This window comes from Staurois parvus, unplaced genomic scaffold (assembly GCF_062004578.1).
Source record: "Staurois parvus isolate SC_StPar_1 unplaced genomic scaffold, SC_StPar_1.0 ptg001760l, whole genome shotgun sequence".
Taxonomy (NCBI): Eukaryota; Metazoa; Chordata; class Amphibia; order Anura; family Ranidae; genus Staurois; species Staurois parvus.
The window spans coordinates 187,705-208,380 of NW_028319556.1; the positions used below are offsets into that span (position 1 = coordinate 187,705).

Sequence of the window (20,676 nt, forward strand, 5' to 3'; positions counted from 1 at the left end):
CCCTACTGACACCATCCTTTGCCCTACTGACAATGTCCACTGTCCTCCTGACACCATCTTCTGCCCTACTGAAGTTGTCTACTGTCCTGAAACCATCCTCTGCCCTACTGACACCGTCCACTGTCCTCCTGACACCATCCACTGTCCTCCTGACACCGTCCACTGCCCTACTGACACCGTCCACTGCCCTGCTGACACCATCCTCTAATCTAATGACACCATCCTCTTCCCTACTGACACTGTGCACTGTCCTCCTGACACCATCCTTTGCCCTACTGACACTGTCCACTGTCCTCCTGACACCATCCTTTGCCCTACTGACACTGTCCACCTGACACCATCCTCTGCCCTACTGACACCGTGCTCTGCCCTCCTGACACCATCCACTGTCCTCCTGACACCATCCACTGCCTTACTGACACCATTCACTGCCCTACTGACACCAACCTCTGCACTACTGACACCAACGTCTGCACTACTGACACTGTCCACTTTTAATGTAGGCTTTGTTCATATTTTTACAGTGACATTGGTTGTAATAAAGCATAGTAAAGCAAGTACAAGAATTATTTTGTTTTTTTTACCCATGTCCCTTTAACCCCTCCCATTGTTAATGCAATTTGGCCACACCCACTGTTTGCTAGGTGCACCGCATTGCTACTTTCCTGGGGGCGCCCAAAAGTGTCCTAGGTCTTCTACATTCTTACTGTGTATACTACAAAAAGAAATTGCTGTGCGCCGCTAAAGTGTTGGGGTGTGGCTTGAAGAAAAGGTGGCAACCCAACTTCCAGGATGGATCAGAGCAATGATCTTTCCTAGCGGTGACCAGTCAGGATTGCTCTGATTCTGATTGGTCAGGGAGGGCACAGTTGATGAGGTATGGCACTTGCATTAAGCCCTGCAGCACAAGCAACACTTCTCATTAAATCATTAAATGTGAGCACCATCCCAAAAATACCTAAACGTAGGTTATAACTTCAGCTTCCACATATTGGGTTTCCCATGACTTTCTGTGACAGTGATTGGAGGAGGCATAATTAGTGGGAACTAACTGGCTCTCAGATTTAAAGTGGTTGTAAACCCTCACATATACCAGCGAACTGACTGTAGAGATGAAACGAATCGCACTACATAAGTTGTACATGTTTATCTATAGCATATTTTCTCTACATCTGTTCAAAGTCCAGAATTTATACAGCTTGTCTGAGCTTTTAGAAAGCAGGGGGTGGGGAGCTGAAGTTACACACTGCAGAGCTCAGTGAGGAGAGCTCACAAGGCTGATTACAGGGAAGGGACACCCCCCCCCCCCCTTCACACAGCTCACAGGAGCAGAGCTGAGGCTGTCAGTCACAGGCTGTGTGCTGAGGTCCCTACCCTGTCACCATTTTTTTTCTTGCTGTCAGGAAGACTTGTCAGAAGTGACTCATGCTGACAGCAGAGGCACAAAGCAGCAGACATAAATGACACTTAGTGCTCTGGATTGAGACAAAGGATTTGCTTTGTTTATATTTCATATCTGAGGTTTAGGGCTCATGTACACTGCAGCTGATAAACTCACGTTTAGGAGTTGTTCAGCGTATTTTTCAGCAGCCCCTGAACCCTCCCTAATGTTTTCCTATGTGTCCATGTACACATCTTTGTTTGCACTCGTTTACAGGCACTTGAGTTTACAGTCGTTTTTTTGAACGCAACAAACCTGCATTCAGACGTCAATTTTATCAGCCTTTCAAACGCAAAATGCTTGTAAACACAGAAAATTGCGTTTATAAGAATTTTAAATTTTTTTCTTAACTCTCCCAGTTCCCAATGCTGTCCAGAGCCTTTTTTCATCATGAAAAATGCATGCAAAGCGTTTTCAAGGTGCTCAGATGGACAAAACACTGAACACAGGATGTTCCTACCAAGCTTGTCACACATTGTAATGACCAATTCACACCTCAGACCTCTCCCACCCTTGGAAACAAAAGATATGTTAATGACCATTCACACCTCAGACCTCTCCCACCCATGGAAACAAAAGATATGTTAATGACCATTCACACCTCAGACCTCTCCCACCCTTGGAAACAAAAGATATGTTAATGACCATTCACACATCAGACCTCTCCCACCCTTGGAAACAAAAGATATGTTAATGACCATTCACACATCAGACCTCTCCCACCCTTGGAAACAAAAGATATGTTAATGACCATTCACACCTCAGACCTCTCCCACCCTTGGAAACAAAAGATATGTTAATGACCATTCACATCTTAAATTCCTCATGAAGACCCCCTGCCAGGTGACCTTAATGACTCCCTCCACCAGACACCTTTCCCACCCTTGGAAACAAAAGATATGTTAATGAGCAACTCACACCTAATGTCAACACATACTGCTGTCTCTGCTTCTACTCTCTGTATTTCTCTGAAACAGTCTGAAATAGTTAATAAATTACCACTTTTCAGTGCATTCTGGGCATTTGGGAGGTTCTCCTGTGCTTAAAACGCTTCTAAACGCAAAAGCGCATAAACGCGGTATGCAAACGCAGCTAAACAGACATTTTAACCTACATTTTCCAGCAGTCAGTTTCCATCGCTCAGAAGTGTCCCGTGTACATGGAGCCTAAACCTGATTCTTAGGCTTCAGGCACACAGGACATCACAAATGCTGCTTTTACAGATGTTTGATGTTTTTTTTTCTGCTTCTAAATGCCCCTCTATGTTTGCCTATCTGTCCATGCACACATCGGCGTTTACAGGTGTTTGGAGGCAGAAAAAGAAATGCATGAGCGGCATGTTCAGAAGAGGAGCGTTTGGGCGAAAAAAGCGGCCAATGCGGATTAATGCACATTAACACGAGTGCGTTAAGGCCCATTCACACGCTTGTGTGTTAATGCATTTTAATAGTTGGAACAAATGAATATTCTGGCCAATCTGATGCATTAACGCCAAACGTGCAAACGCGCATAAATGCGTACGCAAAACACGGCTTTAGACACATTTTTTCAGATTCATTTTCCTCCTCTGGAGCAAAGGTGTCTAGGGGAGGAAAAAAAATATCCTTTGTGCATGAGGTCTTATGTAACTCGTAAATTAACCCCTTGGCACCCGCGCCTCCCGGCCCTTAAAGGGTTTCAGAAGCCGGGAGGCGGGGAGGGGTTTTATGGTCATGTGACCGCCGTCACGACAGTCACATGATCGGGAAAGGTCCCAATCAAAAGAGCAGACCGGGACCTTTCCGTGAGTACTGGACATGTGTGCTGGGAGCGTGCAGGGCGCACTCTCTGCACATATATTTTTCTTAATTGCACACAAATGTGCGGCCGCTCGGCGTCTAAGCCCAGACGCCGGGAGGCCGCACATTTGTGTGCGGCCGGTGTGAAGAGGTTAAAAGAGTTTCCTATAATTCCCCTCTATAAATGAAAAAAAAAATGTTATACATGCAATGTTAAAGCGGTATTATACCCAAAACCAAAAATGTTACATATCGTAGCTTACCAATCAGAAGATGTGGTGGCTGCATTAGTTTTCTTTTTTAGGCTTTTTTACCCCTATGCTTTCACCTGGTGATCTGGCCAGTAACACACCTCCTGTATTAGAGTGCCCCCTTCCTCCCACTCTGGATGAAGGAGCACAGGAGGCACAGCAGCATTACCAGTCTGGGGGGAGGGGAGAGTTAGATGTACTAGCAGATTTACCCCCAGTTCACATCTGTGCGGGTGGTGCCGCTCCGGATCCGAATGAAAATCCATACAGCCGCACCACCCACACAGAGAATTGCGGACCCGCGGGCGGGTACCATTAGTTCTAATGGCACGCCACCCGCACTGGGAAACGCAACCGTACTGGGAACCGAGGTTCCCATGTGCGCTGCGCTTTCCAAAGTAGTGCAGAGACTTCTTCCCTGCGTGTCACAGGCACGGGAGTCTATTCAAATGAATGGGCTCTCGTACCCGTGCAAAACGTGGCCCGCACTGCCACATAGATGTGAATCACGGGTTAAATAGAAAATGAATGCAGCCATCACACTAAAAAATTGGTGTGGGAGGAAACTCACACAGGCACAGGGAGAACATGCAGACCGAGGTTCCTGTGCGGGCTGCGATTTCCAAAGTAGTGCAGGGGCTTCTTTCCCTGTGTGTCACGGGCACAGGAGTCCATTCAAATGAATGGGCTCTCGTACCCGTGCAAAACGCGGCCCGCGCGGCCGCATATATGTGAACCGGGGGTTAAACACATTAACAAATTGAAGTCAAACTCCAGCCTACACTTTATAATCGGTTACAGCAAACAGTTTTTTATTTTCCTTTTGGGAAAAAAGTATTACATGAATGAATAAGCACCCCTGATAGTAGTAAATGGTTTGTCTCATTCCTCTAAACTGATACATCTAGAATGGAGCTTGTTCTTTTGAGAAATAACTGGCTGGATCACCAGGTGAAAATAGGAGAAAGAAAACTGAATGCAGCCACCAAATCTAAGAATTGGTAACCTGCAATATAATAAATGTTTGCTTTAGGGTTTAATACTGCTTTAATCCAATTATTTGACTGCTGTAGTTTTAGTAACCTCACTTTTTTGGTACTTGTCTGTTAATTCACCAGATTTATTTATATATATACAGTGGGGATCGAAAGTTTGGGCACCCCAGCTAAAAATTTGTATTAATGTGCATAAAGAAGCCAAGGAAAGATGGAAAAATCTCCAAAAGGCATCAAATTACAGATTAGACATTCTTATAATATGTCAACAAAAGTTAGATTTTATTTCCATCATTTACACTTTCAAAATAACAGAAAACAAAAAAATGGCGTCTGCAAAAGTTTGGGCACCCTGCAGAGTTAATCTCTTGTACTGCCCCCTTTGGCAAGTATCACAGCTTGTAAACGCTTTTTGTAGCCAGCCAAGAGTCTTTCAATTCTTGTTTGAGGTATCTTTGCCTATTCTTCCTTACAAAAGTCTTCCAGTTCTTTGAGATTTCTGGGCTGTCTGTCACGCACTGCTCTTTTAAGGTCTATCCATATATTTTCAATGATGTTGAGGTCAGGAGATTGTGAAGGCCATGGCAAAACCTTCAGTTTACACCTCTTGATGTAATCCCCCGTGGATTTCGAGGTGTGTTTAGGATCATTATCCATTTGTAGAAGCCATCCTCTCTTTAACTTCAGCTTTTTCACAGATGGCATCAAGTTACCATCCAAAATTTGCTGAAATTTTATTGAATCCATTTTTCCTTCTACTCGTGAGATGTTCCCTGTGCCACTGGCTGCAACACAACCCCAAAGCATGATTGATCCAACCCCATGCTTAACAGTTGGACAGAGGTTCTTTTCATTAAATTCTGTGCCCCTTCTTCTCCAAACGTACCTTTGCTCATTCCGGCCAAAAAGTTCCATTTTAACCTCATCGGTCCACAGAACTTGTTTTCAAAATGCATCAGGCTTGTCTATATGTTCATTTGCAAAGTTCAAACGATTATTTTTGTGGTGAGGACGTAGAAGAGGTTTTCTTCTGATGCCTCTTCCATGAAGACCATTTTTGTACAAGTATCTCTTTATAGTGGAATAGTGTACCACAACTCCAGTGTCTGCCAGATCTTTCTAGAGGGATCGTGGGTTTTGAATTGTTTTTCTCACAATCCTGCGAGCTGTTCTGTCTGATATTTTTCTTGGTCTTCCAGATCTTGCTGTAACTTCCACTGTTCCTGATGACTGCCATTTCTTAATTACATTCCGAACAGAGGATATTGACATCTGAAAACGCTTTGCTACCTTCTTATAGCCTTCTCCAGCTTTGTGAGCGTCAACTATTTTCAGTTTCAGTTTTCTGGACAACTGCTTAGAAGAACCCATGGTGCTGATTGTTGGGGCAATGTCAGATGAGTCTGGGCATTTAAAACCTTTGAGATTGACATCACCTGGTCTTCCCAGACGATGATTGAGAACAATCCATGACACTGGCAGGTCTCAGCTTGGCAAAGGGGGCAGTGCATGCTATAAATTCTGCAGGGTGCCCAAACTTTTGCAGACGCCATTTTTTTGTTTTCTGTTACTTTGAAAGTGTAAATGATGGAAATAAAATCTAACTTTTGTTGACATATTATAAGAATGTCTAATCTGTAATTTGATGCCTTTTGGAGATTTTTCCATCTTTCCTTGGCTTCTTTATGCACATTAATACAAATTTTTAGCTGGGGTGCCCAAACTTTCGATCCCCACTGTATATATATATATATATATATATATATATATATATATATATATATATATATATAAATAAATATTTTTTTATGTTTTATTTAAATATATCATATATATATATATATATATATATATATATATATATACATACAGTGGGGCAAAAAAGTATTTAGTCAGCCACCAATTGTGCAAGTTCTCCCACTTACAAAGATGAGAGAGGCCTGTAATTGGCATCATAGGTAGACCTCAACTATGAGAGACAAAATGAGAAAACAAATCCAGACAATCACATTGGCTGATTTGGAAAGAATTTATTTGCAAATTATGGTGGAAAATAAGTATTTGGTCACCTACAAACAAGCAAGATTTCTGGCTCTCACAGACCTGTACATTCTTCTTTAAGAGGCTCCTCTGTCCTGCACTCATTACCTGTATCAATGGCACCTGCTTGAACTTGTTATCAGTATAAAAGACACCTGTCCACAACCTCAAACAGTCACACTCCAAACTCCACTATGGTGAAGACCAAAGAGCTGTCGAAGGACACCAGAAACAAAATTGTAGACCTGCACCAGGCTGGGAAGACTGAATCTGCAATAGGCAAGCAGCTTGGTGTGAACAAATCAACCGTGGGAGCAATAATTAGAAAATGGAAGACATACAAGACCACTGATAATCTCCCTCGATCTGGGGCTCCACGCAAGATCTCACCCCGTGGGGTCAAAATGATCACAAGAACGGTGAGCAAAAATCCCAGGACCACACAGGGGGGACCTAGTGAATGACCTGCAGAGAGCTGGGACCAACGTAACAAAGGCTACCATCAGTAACACGCTACGCCGCCAGGGACTCAGATCCTGCAGTGCCAGACGTGTCCCCCTGCTTAAGCCAGTACATGTCTGGGCCCGTCTGAAGTTTGCTAGATTGCATTTGGATGATCCAGAAGAGGATTGGGAGAATGTCATATGGTCAGATGAAACCAAAATAAAACTGTTTGGTAGAAACACAACTCGTCGTGTTTGGAGGAGAGAGAATGCTGAGTTGCATCCAAAGAACACCATACCTACTGTGAAGCATGGGGGTGGCAACATCATGCTTTGGGGCTGTTTCTCCACAAAGGGACCAGGACGACTGATCCATGTACAGGACAGAATGAATGGGGCCATGTATCGTGAGATTTTGAGTGCAAACCTCCTTCCATCAGCAAGGGCATTGAAGATGAAATGTGGCTGGGTCTTCCAACATGACAATGATCCCAAACATACCGCCCAGGCAACGAAGGAGTGGCTTCGTAAGAAGCATTTCAAGGTCCTGGAGTGGCCTAGCCAGTCTCCAGATCTCAACCCCATAGAAAACCTTTGGAGGGAGTTGAAAGTCCGTGTTGCCCAGCGACAGCCCCAAAACATCACTGCTCTAGAGGAGATCTGCATGGAGGATGGGCCAACATACCAGCAACAGTGTGTGCCAACCTTGTGAAGACTTACAGGAAACGTCTGACCTCTGTCATTGCCAACAAAGGATATATAACAAAGTATTGAGATGAACTTTTCATATTCACCAAATACTTATTTTCCACCATAATTTGCAAATAAATTCTTTCCGAATCAGCCAATGTGATTGTCTGGATTTGTTTTCTCATTTTGTCTCTCATAGTTGAGGTCTACCTATGATGCCAATTACAGGCCTCTCTCATCTTTGTAAGTGGGAGAACTTGCACAATTGGTGGCTGACTAAATACTTTTTTGCCCCACTGTATATATATATATATATATATATATATATATATATAAATATAAATAAATCCGGTGAATTAACAGACAAGTACCAATTTTTTTCTTGAGTAGAAATCAAAGTCATTCTTCGGATCTTTTCGTTTTCTTATAGATTTGAACGGCACTTTGAAAGTCCCGATTACATTCACGCACAAGTTTGGGCTGGCTCCCAAAATGATCGGCTTCCTTTTACTGAAGAATCAAATGGTGGTTGCAGATAGAATCTTTTTCGAACTGGAAATGTGTTTTCCCAACTCGGTAAGGCATGATTCTTATGTGTATTGATCTAAAGGAACAACCCCATCGACCAATGGGATTTCCATTTACTCTAGAGCATTCCAGGACAGTGTACAAGGTGTGGGTTCAATTATCCAAGGGTGGGGAGCTTCAGCAATGAAATATCTGCTGGTGAACGTCAGGGAGCATCAACTTCAAGCAGAACTAATACCTCCACAGGTCCCAGGACCTCTTGCTATAATCTGCAAATTTGCACAGCGTCCGTGTACGTTATGGCACACTTACCGCTACTGCACCCTCCTCCATCGGTGTGATGTCTGTCCTCTTCATTCTGTCCATGGTGGCTGACATCTTCTCCTGGCATCTTCCAGGTCCACCATTGGCCAGCCACTGATGATGCAACTCCTTTGTATGTACACTAGCTATACATCATCATGGCACCTTGGTTCCATAAGTTCCCGACCTCACAATATACTGTATAGCAACAGTATAATGTTTTTCTTTTTAGAAAAGTTCCACCTTTTATCATGAAGACCCAACCCCTAAAGAGGACCCCCAGTCCCCTTTATCTTTGGCCCCATAACCCCAGCACTGCCATCATTGCTGGTCTGGCACTTGCATAGATTTGCCAAAGAGCTCAGCCTTGCCTTCAGGTCCCAGCAGAGCACTGTGGCATATCTGTCCAAATGCCCATGCTCAGGCACTGTGAATTTTGGGACCTCCGTACCTCCATACTGCAAATGCTTGTATGGTATGGTGCACTTACCCTCTACTGCACCATCCTCCATCGGTGTGATGTCCCTGCTCTTTCATCTGTCCATGGTGGGTGACATCTTCTCCTGGTCTTGTTCTGGCATCTTCCAGGCCCACTATTGGCCAGCCACTGATGATGCAGCTCCTTTGTATGTACACTAGCTATACATCATCAAGGCACTTTGCTTCCATAAGTTCCTGACCTCAAAATTTACAGTATACCAACAGTATAATGTTTTTCAGGAAAGTTCCACCTTTTATCAAGAAGAGCTAACCCATAAAGAGGACCCTCAGTCCCCTTTTTCTTTGGCCCCATTACCGCAGCACTGCTACCATTGATGGTATTTCATTTGCATAGATGTGCCAAAGAGCTCAGCCTGGCCTTCAAGTCCCAACAAAGCACTGTGGCATATCTTTTCAAATGCCCTTGCTCAGGCACTGTGAGTTTTGGGACCTCCATACTGACACCGTCTTTGCAAACTATTGTATGGTATGGTAAAATAACTCTCTGCTGCAACATCCTCTATAGGTGTGATGTCCCTGCTCTTTCATCTGTCCATGGTGGCTGACATCTTCTCCTGGTCTTGATCTGGCAGCTCACAGGTCCACCACTGGCCAGCTACTGATGATGCAACCCCTTTGCATGCACACAAGATTTACATCATCATGGCACCTTGGCTCAATGTGCCCTCTGGCACATCTGTGCACATGCGTGGGGGTTTCCACCCCTGCTCAGACAAGGAGAGCTTCTGAACTTCCATACCCACACTGTCTTCGTGCATTCACAGGAAATCTACATGCATACAGATGTGTCGCAGGGTTCTGCTGGGACCTGAAGCTCTGCAGCACATCTGTGCAGAATCCGAGGTTTGGGGGGACAAACTTCATTCTCACCTAGCACACAAATCCTTAGGAGGAAAAAAATCAAATAGTATTAACCAAATGTGAGGGGTGGGGGAGACGGTAGAGGAAAATATATATATATTTTTTTTGTAAAGGTCTTCTGCCAGGCCCTGTTCACATTACGGAATTTGGAATCGCAGACAGAATTGGCCAAGTTTCCAACTTTCATCAAAACATGTAACGCACATTTTGGTCTGTCAAGGTCCTACCTTTACCCAGAGATTGTGCGGCTTCATGTACTGGCGTCCATCTTGGGTTTCTGCAGAGCATGGTGGGAGTCTTTTATGCCTTCAGGTCTCTGAGGTCCATCCCCCAGAGGGGTGTGGCTGAGTACATATAAGCCTGTGATCCGCACATGCTCTTTGCACTTGTGTCTTGTGTCGCTACAGCTCTGTGTATACTCTCGTGACTCTTCTGGTATCTGACTCGGCTTGTGACTAGACCATTCTCTGTGGTTTCTTTTGATCTGACCTTCCATTGCTGAACCCGGCCCGTGACCTGTGATTCTTGTCTACTACTCTGTACCATTTTGTCCCGTTGTTGTCGACCCGGCCTGCCTGACTACGCTATTGTCATTCCTACCAGCTCATGCCATTGGCGGCGGCCATTACCGCAGCCAGGGTGTGTCGGGGGCCGCGACCTGGTTCCTGGCTGTGACAAGTCCATCCCCACCATCAGGGGCCCTGGTGAAGGGCAGCCTGGGACTTAGACTCTGCGCCCTGAGGGACTTCGGTCTGTTGGTGGGTGGTTGTCGTCAGTCAGTGCGTTACCCTGCCACTAGGCCTACCTATCCGCTCTACAGCCCTGCCCTGACATGGTGCCATTATTCCTAATGACACACCAAATGCAGTGCCAATCTGCCACAATTGTTATGTGACAGAATTGCATGGCAGGCTTGGCAAAGCATGCATTTAAAATCATGCTAGGCTTGTCATCTAAAGAAGAGCAGCAGCATCTTTTTTAGTATTCCTTACCCATTCCCACAAGGAGTAAATCCACTGCCAGTCATGTTGTCCAGTAATGTTGAACCATCATCAATCATGAGGACCCACCAAAGGAAAAAGCTTCCCCACCAATCTACCACCACTAAAAGAAAGAGTGTTATATACACAACAGTCCCTGGGGTTCCTGATTGACATCATTGACCAGATATGGTCATGACCATATTTGGTCAAGGATGGGGCCTCATAACCATGGCTGGCTTTGTTTTTACAATATAGCAACTGATGATTAGGGTGGACAACCTGGCCAAATCTGGCCAGTATGCCGTCGGTTTCTTGAACCACGAACTGGCTGGGTATGGGTTGAACTCTTGTTGGACTCGGTCCAGAATCTCATTCCTAGTTAGTATCACTTAATTATGAAACAGCTTGTTTCTGTTTTTATTCATAGAATTGACAATATTTTGCTCCCCTGCAGGCAACGTTAAAGTTTTCAAACTCAGAGTCCCTCCCAAAACTCAAAGTCAACCTCCACATTGCATCCTCTGCCGGGTCTTTGTGTGCAATACGTGCCGTAGACAAAAGCGTCCAGATCGGTTTTGAAGATCGTGAATTAACCAAAAACATGGTAAGGAAAAATATGAATTTGGGGTTTAGAAAAGGACTTATACAGCTTGGCACTGGTTGCAATGATGTACATTTGTGTATGAATGACAGCCTCCTTTCAAGTTAATATAGGTCCAGTTTGTATGTGAAGGTTCTCATTTATCTAGGTCATGGTAGACTTAGTAGTAATTAGTCACATTCAACTGGTCTTGTTGGAAATATTTTGTAGCTCAGTGTTTCTCGACTAGGGTGCCAATGGAACGCAATTTTCTCTGGATCAGTCACATGGTGTGGGCTGGCCACTAGCACCATAACAACTAATTAAGATGTAGGGCCAGGATGGATGGTGTCCAGCCTACCATGACAATGCATGGCGCTGATCCAGGGCAGGTGGTATGCAGGGCAGCCCCAGCGTTCAGAAGGCAGTGTGCAGCTCTGTCCAGAACTGCTATGTCACTTCCCACTGCCATGTTGATGGAGAAAGGTAGGGCTCTGATGGGATAGAGGGACTGTAATGGACCCTGATGTATAGGGGGTACTCTAATGTATAGGGGGGACTCTGATGCATAGGGTATTCTTTGATGGAAAGGGTGGGGCTTCTGATTTGATTAGAGGATTGTATGATGGGGGGAGACTGCTGATGTTATGGGGGTACACAATCTTACGTGATGGGGGGACTCTGACTTGATGGGGGGTACTTTGATGTGATGGAGGGACCTCTGATGTGAAGGACTTCTGATATGAAGTTGATTTCATGAAGGTGGTTGTGTGCATCACTCAAGGCTCAGGTCTCCCTTTGATGGTACAGTAAGTAACAATTACGTCAGGGATTTTACATACGTACTTTGAAAAGGTGCTGTGATGGAAAAAAGGTTGAGAAACACTGTAATAGTTATTGTCAAGTAACTTCTTTGGTTCAAATATGGTCAGAAGTGTACGCCAACATTTATATTCACACCCGAAGATACCTTAATCCAATCACCATGGAATGTGTAGATGTCAATTGTTCAAGAATGGGACTGGAGAGGGACTCTGATCTAGTTACATATTTCCTACATTTTATAACCCAATCAAATTCCTTTCAGGTCTTCAGCTTGTTCCCGTACTCAGTCAGGGGAGGATATCCTGTCAGTGTGAATGAAGACCCGTTCTTTCATTGTTGGTGGCATCGATCAGCTTTCGACACTCTGGATATATTCAGCTTATTTAAGGTGTGCTGATAAGAATTGAAATACTCAGAGATTTTCAGGAAATCAGAAGATAAAAATCACTGATTGTCAATATGTGTATGGTTTGAAAATAATTGTTTCGTACCTTAAAGCTGAACTTCGGGCCTAACATATAAAGGGGATCATCAGTCCCCATAATGATGGCTCCATCCACTATCTTTGAAGATTTGGCTTGCGCGTATGGGGTTTAGGGCTCTGCAAGGCTTTTGGGACCTGGCAGAAATAGCTGTTCTGAGTTTCCCAGCAGGAGCAATTTGGATCGTGCTTTGCTGGGGTTTTTTTTTGCCTTTCTCTGGATCAACGGTGACTGTAGGATTATAACTTTTTTTTTTTTTTATGGTTGAACTGGATGGACTTTTGTCTTTTTTCAGCCAGACTAACTATGTAACATGTGCAGACAACCTGTTATCCGTGACCTCCATAACTGCGGCGTCTTTCCCCATGCGCAGGGGAAACCCCTGCATGTATGCGGATGTGCCAAAGGTTTTTTCTGAGTAACAAAAGCTGGACAGAGCTTTTCACGTTTGCACACTGGTGAAATCTGTAGGCACACACGTGCTATGAGGCACCAGGAGTGCAAAGTCATTCTCACCTATGCAAGAAAGGAGAAAGCGCATACATATATATATATATATATATATATATATATATATATACTGTGTGAGTGTATATGTATGTATGTGTGTATATATACAGTGGGGCAAAAAAGTATTTAGTCAGCCACCAATTGTCCAAGTTCTCCCACTTAAAAAGATGAGAGAGGCCTGTAATTGGCATCATAGGGAGACCTCAACTATGAGAGACAAAATAAGAAAAAAAATCCAGACAATCACATTGGCTGATCTGGAAAGAATTTATTTGCAAATTATGGTGGAAAATAAGTATTTGGTCAATATGAAAAGTTCATCTCAATACTTTGTTATATATCCTTTGTTGGCAATGACAGAGGTCAGACGTTTCCTGGAAGTCTTCACAAGGTTATTATTATTATTATTATTATACAGTATTTATATAGCGCCAAAGGATTTGCTCAGCGCTGTACATTAGCGAGGGGGACAGAACATGAGACAATACAGTACAATACAATACACAAGGGGTTCGAGGGCCCTGCTCTTTCGAGCTTACAATCTAGGAGTTGGCACACACTGTTGCTGGTATGTTGGCCCATTCCTCCATGCAGATCTCCTCTAGAGCAGTGATGTTTTGGGGCTGTCGCTGGGCAACACGGACTTTCAACTCCCTCCAAAGGTTTTCTATGGGGTTGAGATCTAGGCCACTCCAGGACCTTGAAATGCTTCTTACGAAGCCACTCCTTCGTTGCCCAGGCGGTATGTTTGGGATCATTGTCATGTTGGAAGACCCAGCCACATTTCATCTTCAATGCCCTTGCTGATGGAAGGAGGTTTGCACTCAAAATCTCACGATACATCGCCCCATTCATTCTGTCCTGTACATGGATCAGTCGTCCTGGTCCCTTTGCGGAGAAACAGCCCCAAAGCATGATGTTGCCACCCCCATGCTTCACAGTAGGTATGGTGTTCTTTAGATGCAACTCAGCATTCTCTCTCCTCCAAACACGACGCGTTGTGTTTCTACCAAACAGTTCTATTTTGGTTTCATCTGACCATATGACATTCTCCCAATCCTCTTCTGGATCATCCAAATGCTCTCTAGCAAACTTCAGACGGGCCCGGACATGTTCTGGCTTAAGCAGGGGGACACGGCTGGCACTGCAGGATCTGAGTCCCTGGCGGCGTAGTGTGTTACTGATGGTAGCCTTTGTTACGTTGGTCCCAGCTCTCTGCAGGTCATTCACTAGGTGCCCCTGTGTGGTCCTGGGATTTTTGCTCACCGTTCTTGTGATCATTTTGACCCCATGGGGTGAGATCTTGCGTGGAGCCCCAGATCGAGGGAGATTATCAGTGGTCTTTTATGTCTTCCATTTTCTAATTATTGCCCCCACAGTTGATTTGTTCACACCAAGCTGCTTGCCTATTGCAGATTCAGTCTTCCCAGCCTAGTGCAGGTCTACAATTTTGTTTCTGGTGTCCTTCGACAGCTCTTTGGTCTTCACCATAGTGGAGTTTGGAGTGTGACTGTTTAAGGTTGTGGACAGGTGTCTTTTATACTGATAACAAGTTCAAACAGGTGCCATTGATACAGGTAATGAGTGCAGGACAGAGGAGCCTCTTAAAGAAGAAGGTACAGGTCTGTGAGAGCCAGAAATCATGTTTGTTTGTAGGTGACCAAATACTTATTTTCCACCATAATTTGCAAATAAATTCTTTCCAAATCAGCCAATTTGATTGTCAGGATTTGTTTTCTCATTTTGTCTCTCATAGTTGAGGTCTACCTATGATGCCAATTACAGGCCTCTCTCATCTTTGTAAGTGGGAGAACTTGTACAATTGGTGGCTGACTAAATACTTTTTTGCCCCACTGTGTGTATATATATATATATATATATATAAATTATAAATGTGAGAGAGGGAGGTGAAAATAACTTATTTTGCCCGCTTTAACGTCAACCTACCCTAAACCTCAACCTAAACCCTATAAGTGTATCTAAACGCACAGACATACATTTTATATATTGCAGCTTGCCAGGCCTTAAATGTGGTGGACACATTTGTTTTAATTTTTTAAACTGAAAACATCAGAAAATCCCTGTTGATCCTCATATATAATGTGTTAAACTATATAAAATAATATACACCAGTGCCGCGCTTCCCTTAAAAAATGTGTAGTTCAAAAAATTATATGAACAATCCAGAAAATTTCACAATTGTGCAGCCCAATAAAAAGTCCTATTATATATCTTCTGTGCTTCACAATGGTATTATAAACTGCCTTTTACTTCTTCATTCTTAATCATCACCATTTATGTGCCAAAAGTACTGTTATTAGTGAAACCCACCACCAGATGTGCCCTCACCTGGGGTATATGGCCAAGCCGTTAAGTGAGGTCATATAACACTTGCATCCTCTCACAGGACCAATATAATGATCTCTCAGCATGTCAGAAGGTTCCACTTCTCAAATGGTTATACATTTGATGTTTTTACAGTTGCTGTTTTTGGCTTTTGACATTTTTTTCTACAGCTAGTAAACCCCCCCAGCATGTTATCCTATGTGTTCATGCACACATAGACTGGAATTAACGTGTTTTGGCCAGAAAAAAAAACGTAGGACTAGTGGGTTTCTAGAGGAGTTTTCTAGCTGTAAAAACGCTCCAGTGCTGAAAAACGAAGCAAACCGCCACAAACCGGTGTTTTTGGACTATTTGTGAGCAAAACAAAATTGTGGGGGTGGGGGGTAAAAAAAACGCTAAAAAAAATGCAAATGTTGAAAAATGTGGAAAAACGCAGCTAAACGCTAATTCAAAAACCCTAAAAAAAGCTCACAATTTTAACATGACTTTACATTGCTAACGTTACCAGTGTTATCAACGTCCTCTGTTCATGAGGATTAGTACTTTCTTCATCCCACACTTCATTCCTCCTCAGTCATAAAGAAAGAGAAATCGCCATACATAGCATTTTATCTGTATAAAAGCTTTATTTAAATGCGCAGGTGGTCAGGAGCTATAGCTGGCTTCTGTATTCTTCACCTCTAAGCAGCCCTTTTCCCATAAGGCAAGCAGGCCTACCTATGCTCGGTTGCCCCCAAGACAATGCTATAATATCTGGCTACCATGCTCGGGCAGGCGTGAACTGAGCACAGCAAACAGGTACTTGCGGTTGGCAGTGGTTCAATGACATGTCCAGGTACAAAGCAGGCAAGATTCAGAATAGCGAGGATTAATTCTGTAGTCAAAAGGCAGGCAGAGTTCAGAGAGTAGTCGATATCTGGCCTGAGGTCTTCAATGAGGGAAGCCAAACTAGGAGAGCAGGGTAGACAAACAGGGAGCTTGGACACGTTACAAATGTAATATCTCAAGCATGAGACTGCAGGCTTGGCTGGCCAAAATCAGGGTTGGTCTCCACCCAGAGACTGGCCACATCAATCACCTTGCAGTTGAATAGACAGAGAGAGAGAATGTATCACAGCCAAAATCAGGAAGATGGAATGAGACCAGCAGGAGCGCTACATATTCCTGACACCCTGCTATGGCTAGGCTGGGGGACCTCTGTTCTTCCTTCCATGAGCATTGCATTCACAGAAAGTCTCTTAAGGATCCAGGACACAGGCAATTGGAGTACAGAAGTTGACAGACCTTGCACATGGCTTCACTGAGATCAGGAAACAGTGAGTACCAGCCTTCTGGATCTAAAGATCCTTAGCTTTACTGGGAGGTCAGCAGTTGCTGATTTGTACACTTAGAGCTATATTCCTGTTGAGGAGTCCCTGCTTTGTATTGTTCATATATATACTTCAAAGGGGGGGGGGGCTTCACCCTGAAGTCTTAGTGCAGAGTCATTTTCAAGGTTACAGATACTGGACTATGGCTCACCCTAACAAAATAAAAACCACAAAAAAGACATTCACAGTCTGTTCTCTGGCTTGAGTAGTTGGGAAATACCATGTGTCTGGCTGCTATGTGCCTATCAGGGAATAGAACCTTGACCAAACAGCCAGACCAGTCCCTGGTTTGCGTTACAGACAGAAAGCATGTTCTCTTAATTGTAGAGGCAGAGAATTCATAGACCCTGGGGTATAGATGGGTACCTTCAGGTTATTGACCAGCTGTTGAGTACATACTCCCTGAGCATCCCTCCGATACTCCGACCTCCGATGGTCTCATAACAGATGACTGGCGGATGGTGGTCGCAAGCAACAGGGAAAAGGCAACCGTATTAAATACATTCTTCTCCTCAGGTTACTTGAAGGAAAAGGAGAGTTATAATAAACAAGACAGTAATGTAACAGTACACAATAACAATACATTGAATGTGGCTGACAGAAACCTATATTCAAAAAAGGCAAACAGAACAATCAGCCTAACATCAATAGTATGTAAGTATTGCCATACTGCCTCCATTTTGTGTGATTTCTATATCGACAGTACCACCTAGTGGCCACAATGTGTTTTTTTTCCAGAAATACCTCAATAGGGAACAAAAAGGTATTGCGATTACTAGGTGGCACTGATAATATAAGAATCACACATAATAGAGGAAGTATGACACTTTTCTCCCTGCCATATCTGCATAAAGAATGCATTATGCATAGGCCCCTAAAAGTTATACTTCTGCATCATTTTTTTAAAATTTTTTTAATGATAATCTTTATTCGAGGCATAACATATAGTGATTACATAGGATTCAAAATACAAAGGTATACTAGGATTCACATTGTACATTGGGCAGGATATACAAAACACATTGAGTCAGCACCTTCTTCCCACAATCAGAAAGAGGACAGCAATTCTATTCCGACCTCTGCCTAGTCAGTGGGAAGAAAATCTCAGGGAAATGACCCACATAAAAGTTACAGTACAACTGACAAAAAGAGGGGTAGAGGAAAGGAGGGGGGGGGGGGGGCAAAGGAAGGGATAAAAAGAAGGGGAAAGACAATAAAAGAAAGAGGGGAGTGAAGGAGAGGAGGGGGTACATGACAAGGGGTGGGGGAAAAAATATGAAGAAGGGACAAGAAAGCATGAGGATGAGTCCCCTGTAAACCAGCAGTGGAGGCCACTCTGCATCAGTAGGCGGCAGAGAATACTCTATGGAGAGCAGGAGACCTGTAACCTTTTATAGAGATAGCTGTCTCACCTTCATATTTAATAATGAATGTTATACAGGTCCATGAGACATATGTAGATCCCAGAGCTCAAGTGGTTAAAGTGACCCTACCAAGGGCGGACTGGCCATTTGGGCACTTGGGCACTGCCCGAGGGCCCAGGGTCAGCAGGGGGCCCCATGAGATGCCCCTGGTACCTTTCATAGGTTTTTTTTGGGTGTGTTTTGATTGTGGGTGAGGACACATGGGCCCCTTGATTTCCTATTGCCCGGGGGCCCCATGAGTTGTCAGTCTGCCCCTGAACCCTACCCTTGAGTCCGACCCTAAATGTAACCCCTTAAATCTAATGCTGGACCCAAGCATCATCCAATGTACTTGTAAAATATTAGGAATATCTTGCGAGCCAGAAAGTGAACAAACACTCCTAATTACTACACTCTAATGCTGGATCGCAAACCTCTAGCACATAACTACCAATGTGATAAACCGCAAAAAATAAATATATAGTGTTGCGCTCCCAAACCTCAAATCAATATATTGTTATTTAAATTAGATCTCTATAAATCAGAATGATGTGTGTGAATAAACATAAATACTAATATTCTAATACTTTAAATTGATACAAATAAATAATGTGCATGAAAAGTGAACAATAACAATAAATCACTAAAAAATATAAAAAATAAAATATAAAAATAAAAATAAAGATAATGTCCCAAAAAGTGACTTTGTGCCGGAAAATCTTCAATCTACAATAATTATAAATCGGTGACTGCTTGTGAATCCTCCCTCCAGTGAAGATGTGCGCTCACCTCATAAGAAGCCTGCAATTAGGCTATATAAGCTTGCGGTTCACCTCCTTTGGAACCTACTTGTTTAGAACTCCTGCTTTAAGATATCCATGGTATGCGACATATGCTATAGGATGAATCTCCTCTCCAGAGGGTGCAACTCCTCTATACTTTCATCTCCATGCGATTCTCCACATACAAAAAAAAATCTCGACATGGTGCTTTATCTTTTATAAAAGTATGCCTTTTATTTGCTGATGATATGGCACTCACATATAAAGTGTGCGGATAGTGGTAGCACAAATGCAATCCTAAACCGCCGCTGATTATCGGAGCTGTGTACTCGTGGTCCGGCAAACAAACTGACTCCCTCCGAGTGACGTTACAGTCCCACCCCCACATCCAATGTACTATCACAATCTCACAAACACTGGTGCCGAGCCAAAAATGTATGCGTATTAATTACAACACACAAAAAAATCTTCTCCAAATACTTTTGATTTTCACTTTTTATTTGTGGACTTTTTCATTTATCTTGTTCATTTTGTAGGTCCTTCTCACATGCTTGTCTTTGTATCCTCTACAGGATGTTGGTTTGAAGGTCCTGACAAATATGCAAATCAAGAAGCTTCTGAACTATAAGTGTCCTCCAGGAGAAATTTTAGCTTTTGGTAAAAGACTGTTTTTTGTTTTTTTTCAGGTGTGTCGTAAAGCTTGATATGTTGTGTTTAGGATTGTTTTAAAAGACAACGTTTTGCAGCAGTGCCAAGTGTAGGTCGGTTGTACCCAAAAGAGATAGGCAACACAGACTATGAAGATATACATACAGCTGCTGCAACAACACCTATAGTGCCTTTTCAGTGATGGTAGGTTAGAGACTTTGTAATGCAACCATCAGTCCAGTTTGCTATTCCCAGGCTTTCAGGTCACAGTAGGAAAAGAATTGCCACATACACAGGAGGGACCCATAAGCTTACACACCTAGTCTGCAGAGGGGGTTGACCAAACATTCAGGCCCATGTATGTGGTTCTGGGCGCGAGGTTCCAGGTTACCAGGTGCGTGGCACTACAGGATGACCCCTCTTAGTACTACCAAGCAGGCTGACCTTCCTGTTAAGCCACCACCCATTTTTCAACCAGAACTAGCCTCAAATCTCTGCTGCTCAGGTATAGGCTTACCATCTGTTTCCATAAAAATAAGAAGAGATGTGTTGATTTCAACTCGAGTGTTTTCTTTACTCAAAGCCCAACTCTGGAATAATATTAACCCCCTTCCTACCCTTCCCTCCCACTCCCCTCTCACTGATCGTTGGGATGAAAAAAACCTTTCAAAATATTTACATGATCATCCGGCGCCTGGACCGTCTTCCCTCTGTTTACCTCTTACTGGGGTTCTTCTTTCGGGTGTCCACTGATTGCATGATGTAGACAATTCCCATTAGTTGTCCACTGAAGGAGTCCTCTCATGATCCAGAAGACCAATGCTGTCAAAATGATGGGAGTCAAGGGGTTAATCTGAGGCACTGGATTTAGAAAATGACTGGAGCAATGGTCACAAATGAGGGGACATAGATGAGT

At 43.5% G+C, this 20,676-nt stretch overlaps 1 protein-coding gene across 1 annotated transcript in view; it reads left to right on the forward strand.

Annotated features, from left to right (window-relative positions):
- Nucleotides 1-20,676, forward strand: part of LOC149434376 (alpha-2-macroglobulin-like protein 1) — a 162,980-nt gene that overhangs the window by 73,612 nt on the left and 68,692 nt on the right. The window contains exons 15-18 of the mRNA XM_089663749.1: nucleotides 8,069-8,214; nucleotides 11,269-11,418; nucleotides 12,482-12,607; nucleotides 19,685-19,769. Of these exons, the coding sequence (XP_089519875.1) occupies nucleotides 8,069-8,214; nucleotides 11,269-11,418; nucleotides 12,482-12,607; nucleotides 19,685-19,769 (507 nt within the window). The remainder of the gene's footprint in view (nucleotides 1-8,068; nucleotides 8,215-11,268; nucleotides 11,419-12,481; nucleotides 12,608-19,684; nucleotides 19,770-20,676) is intronic.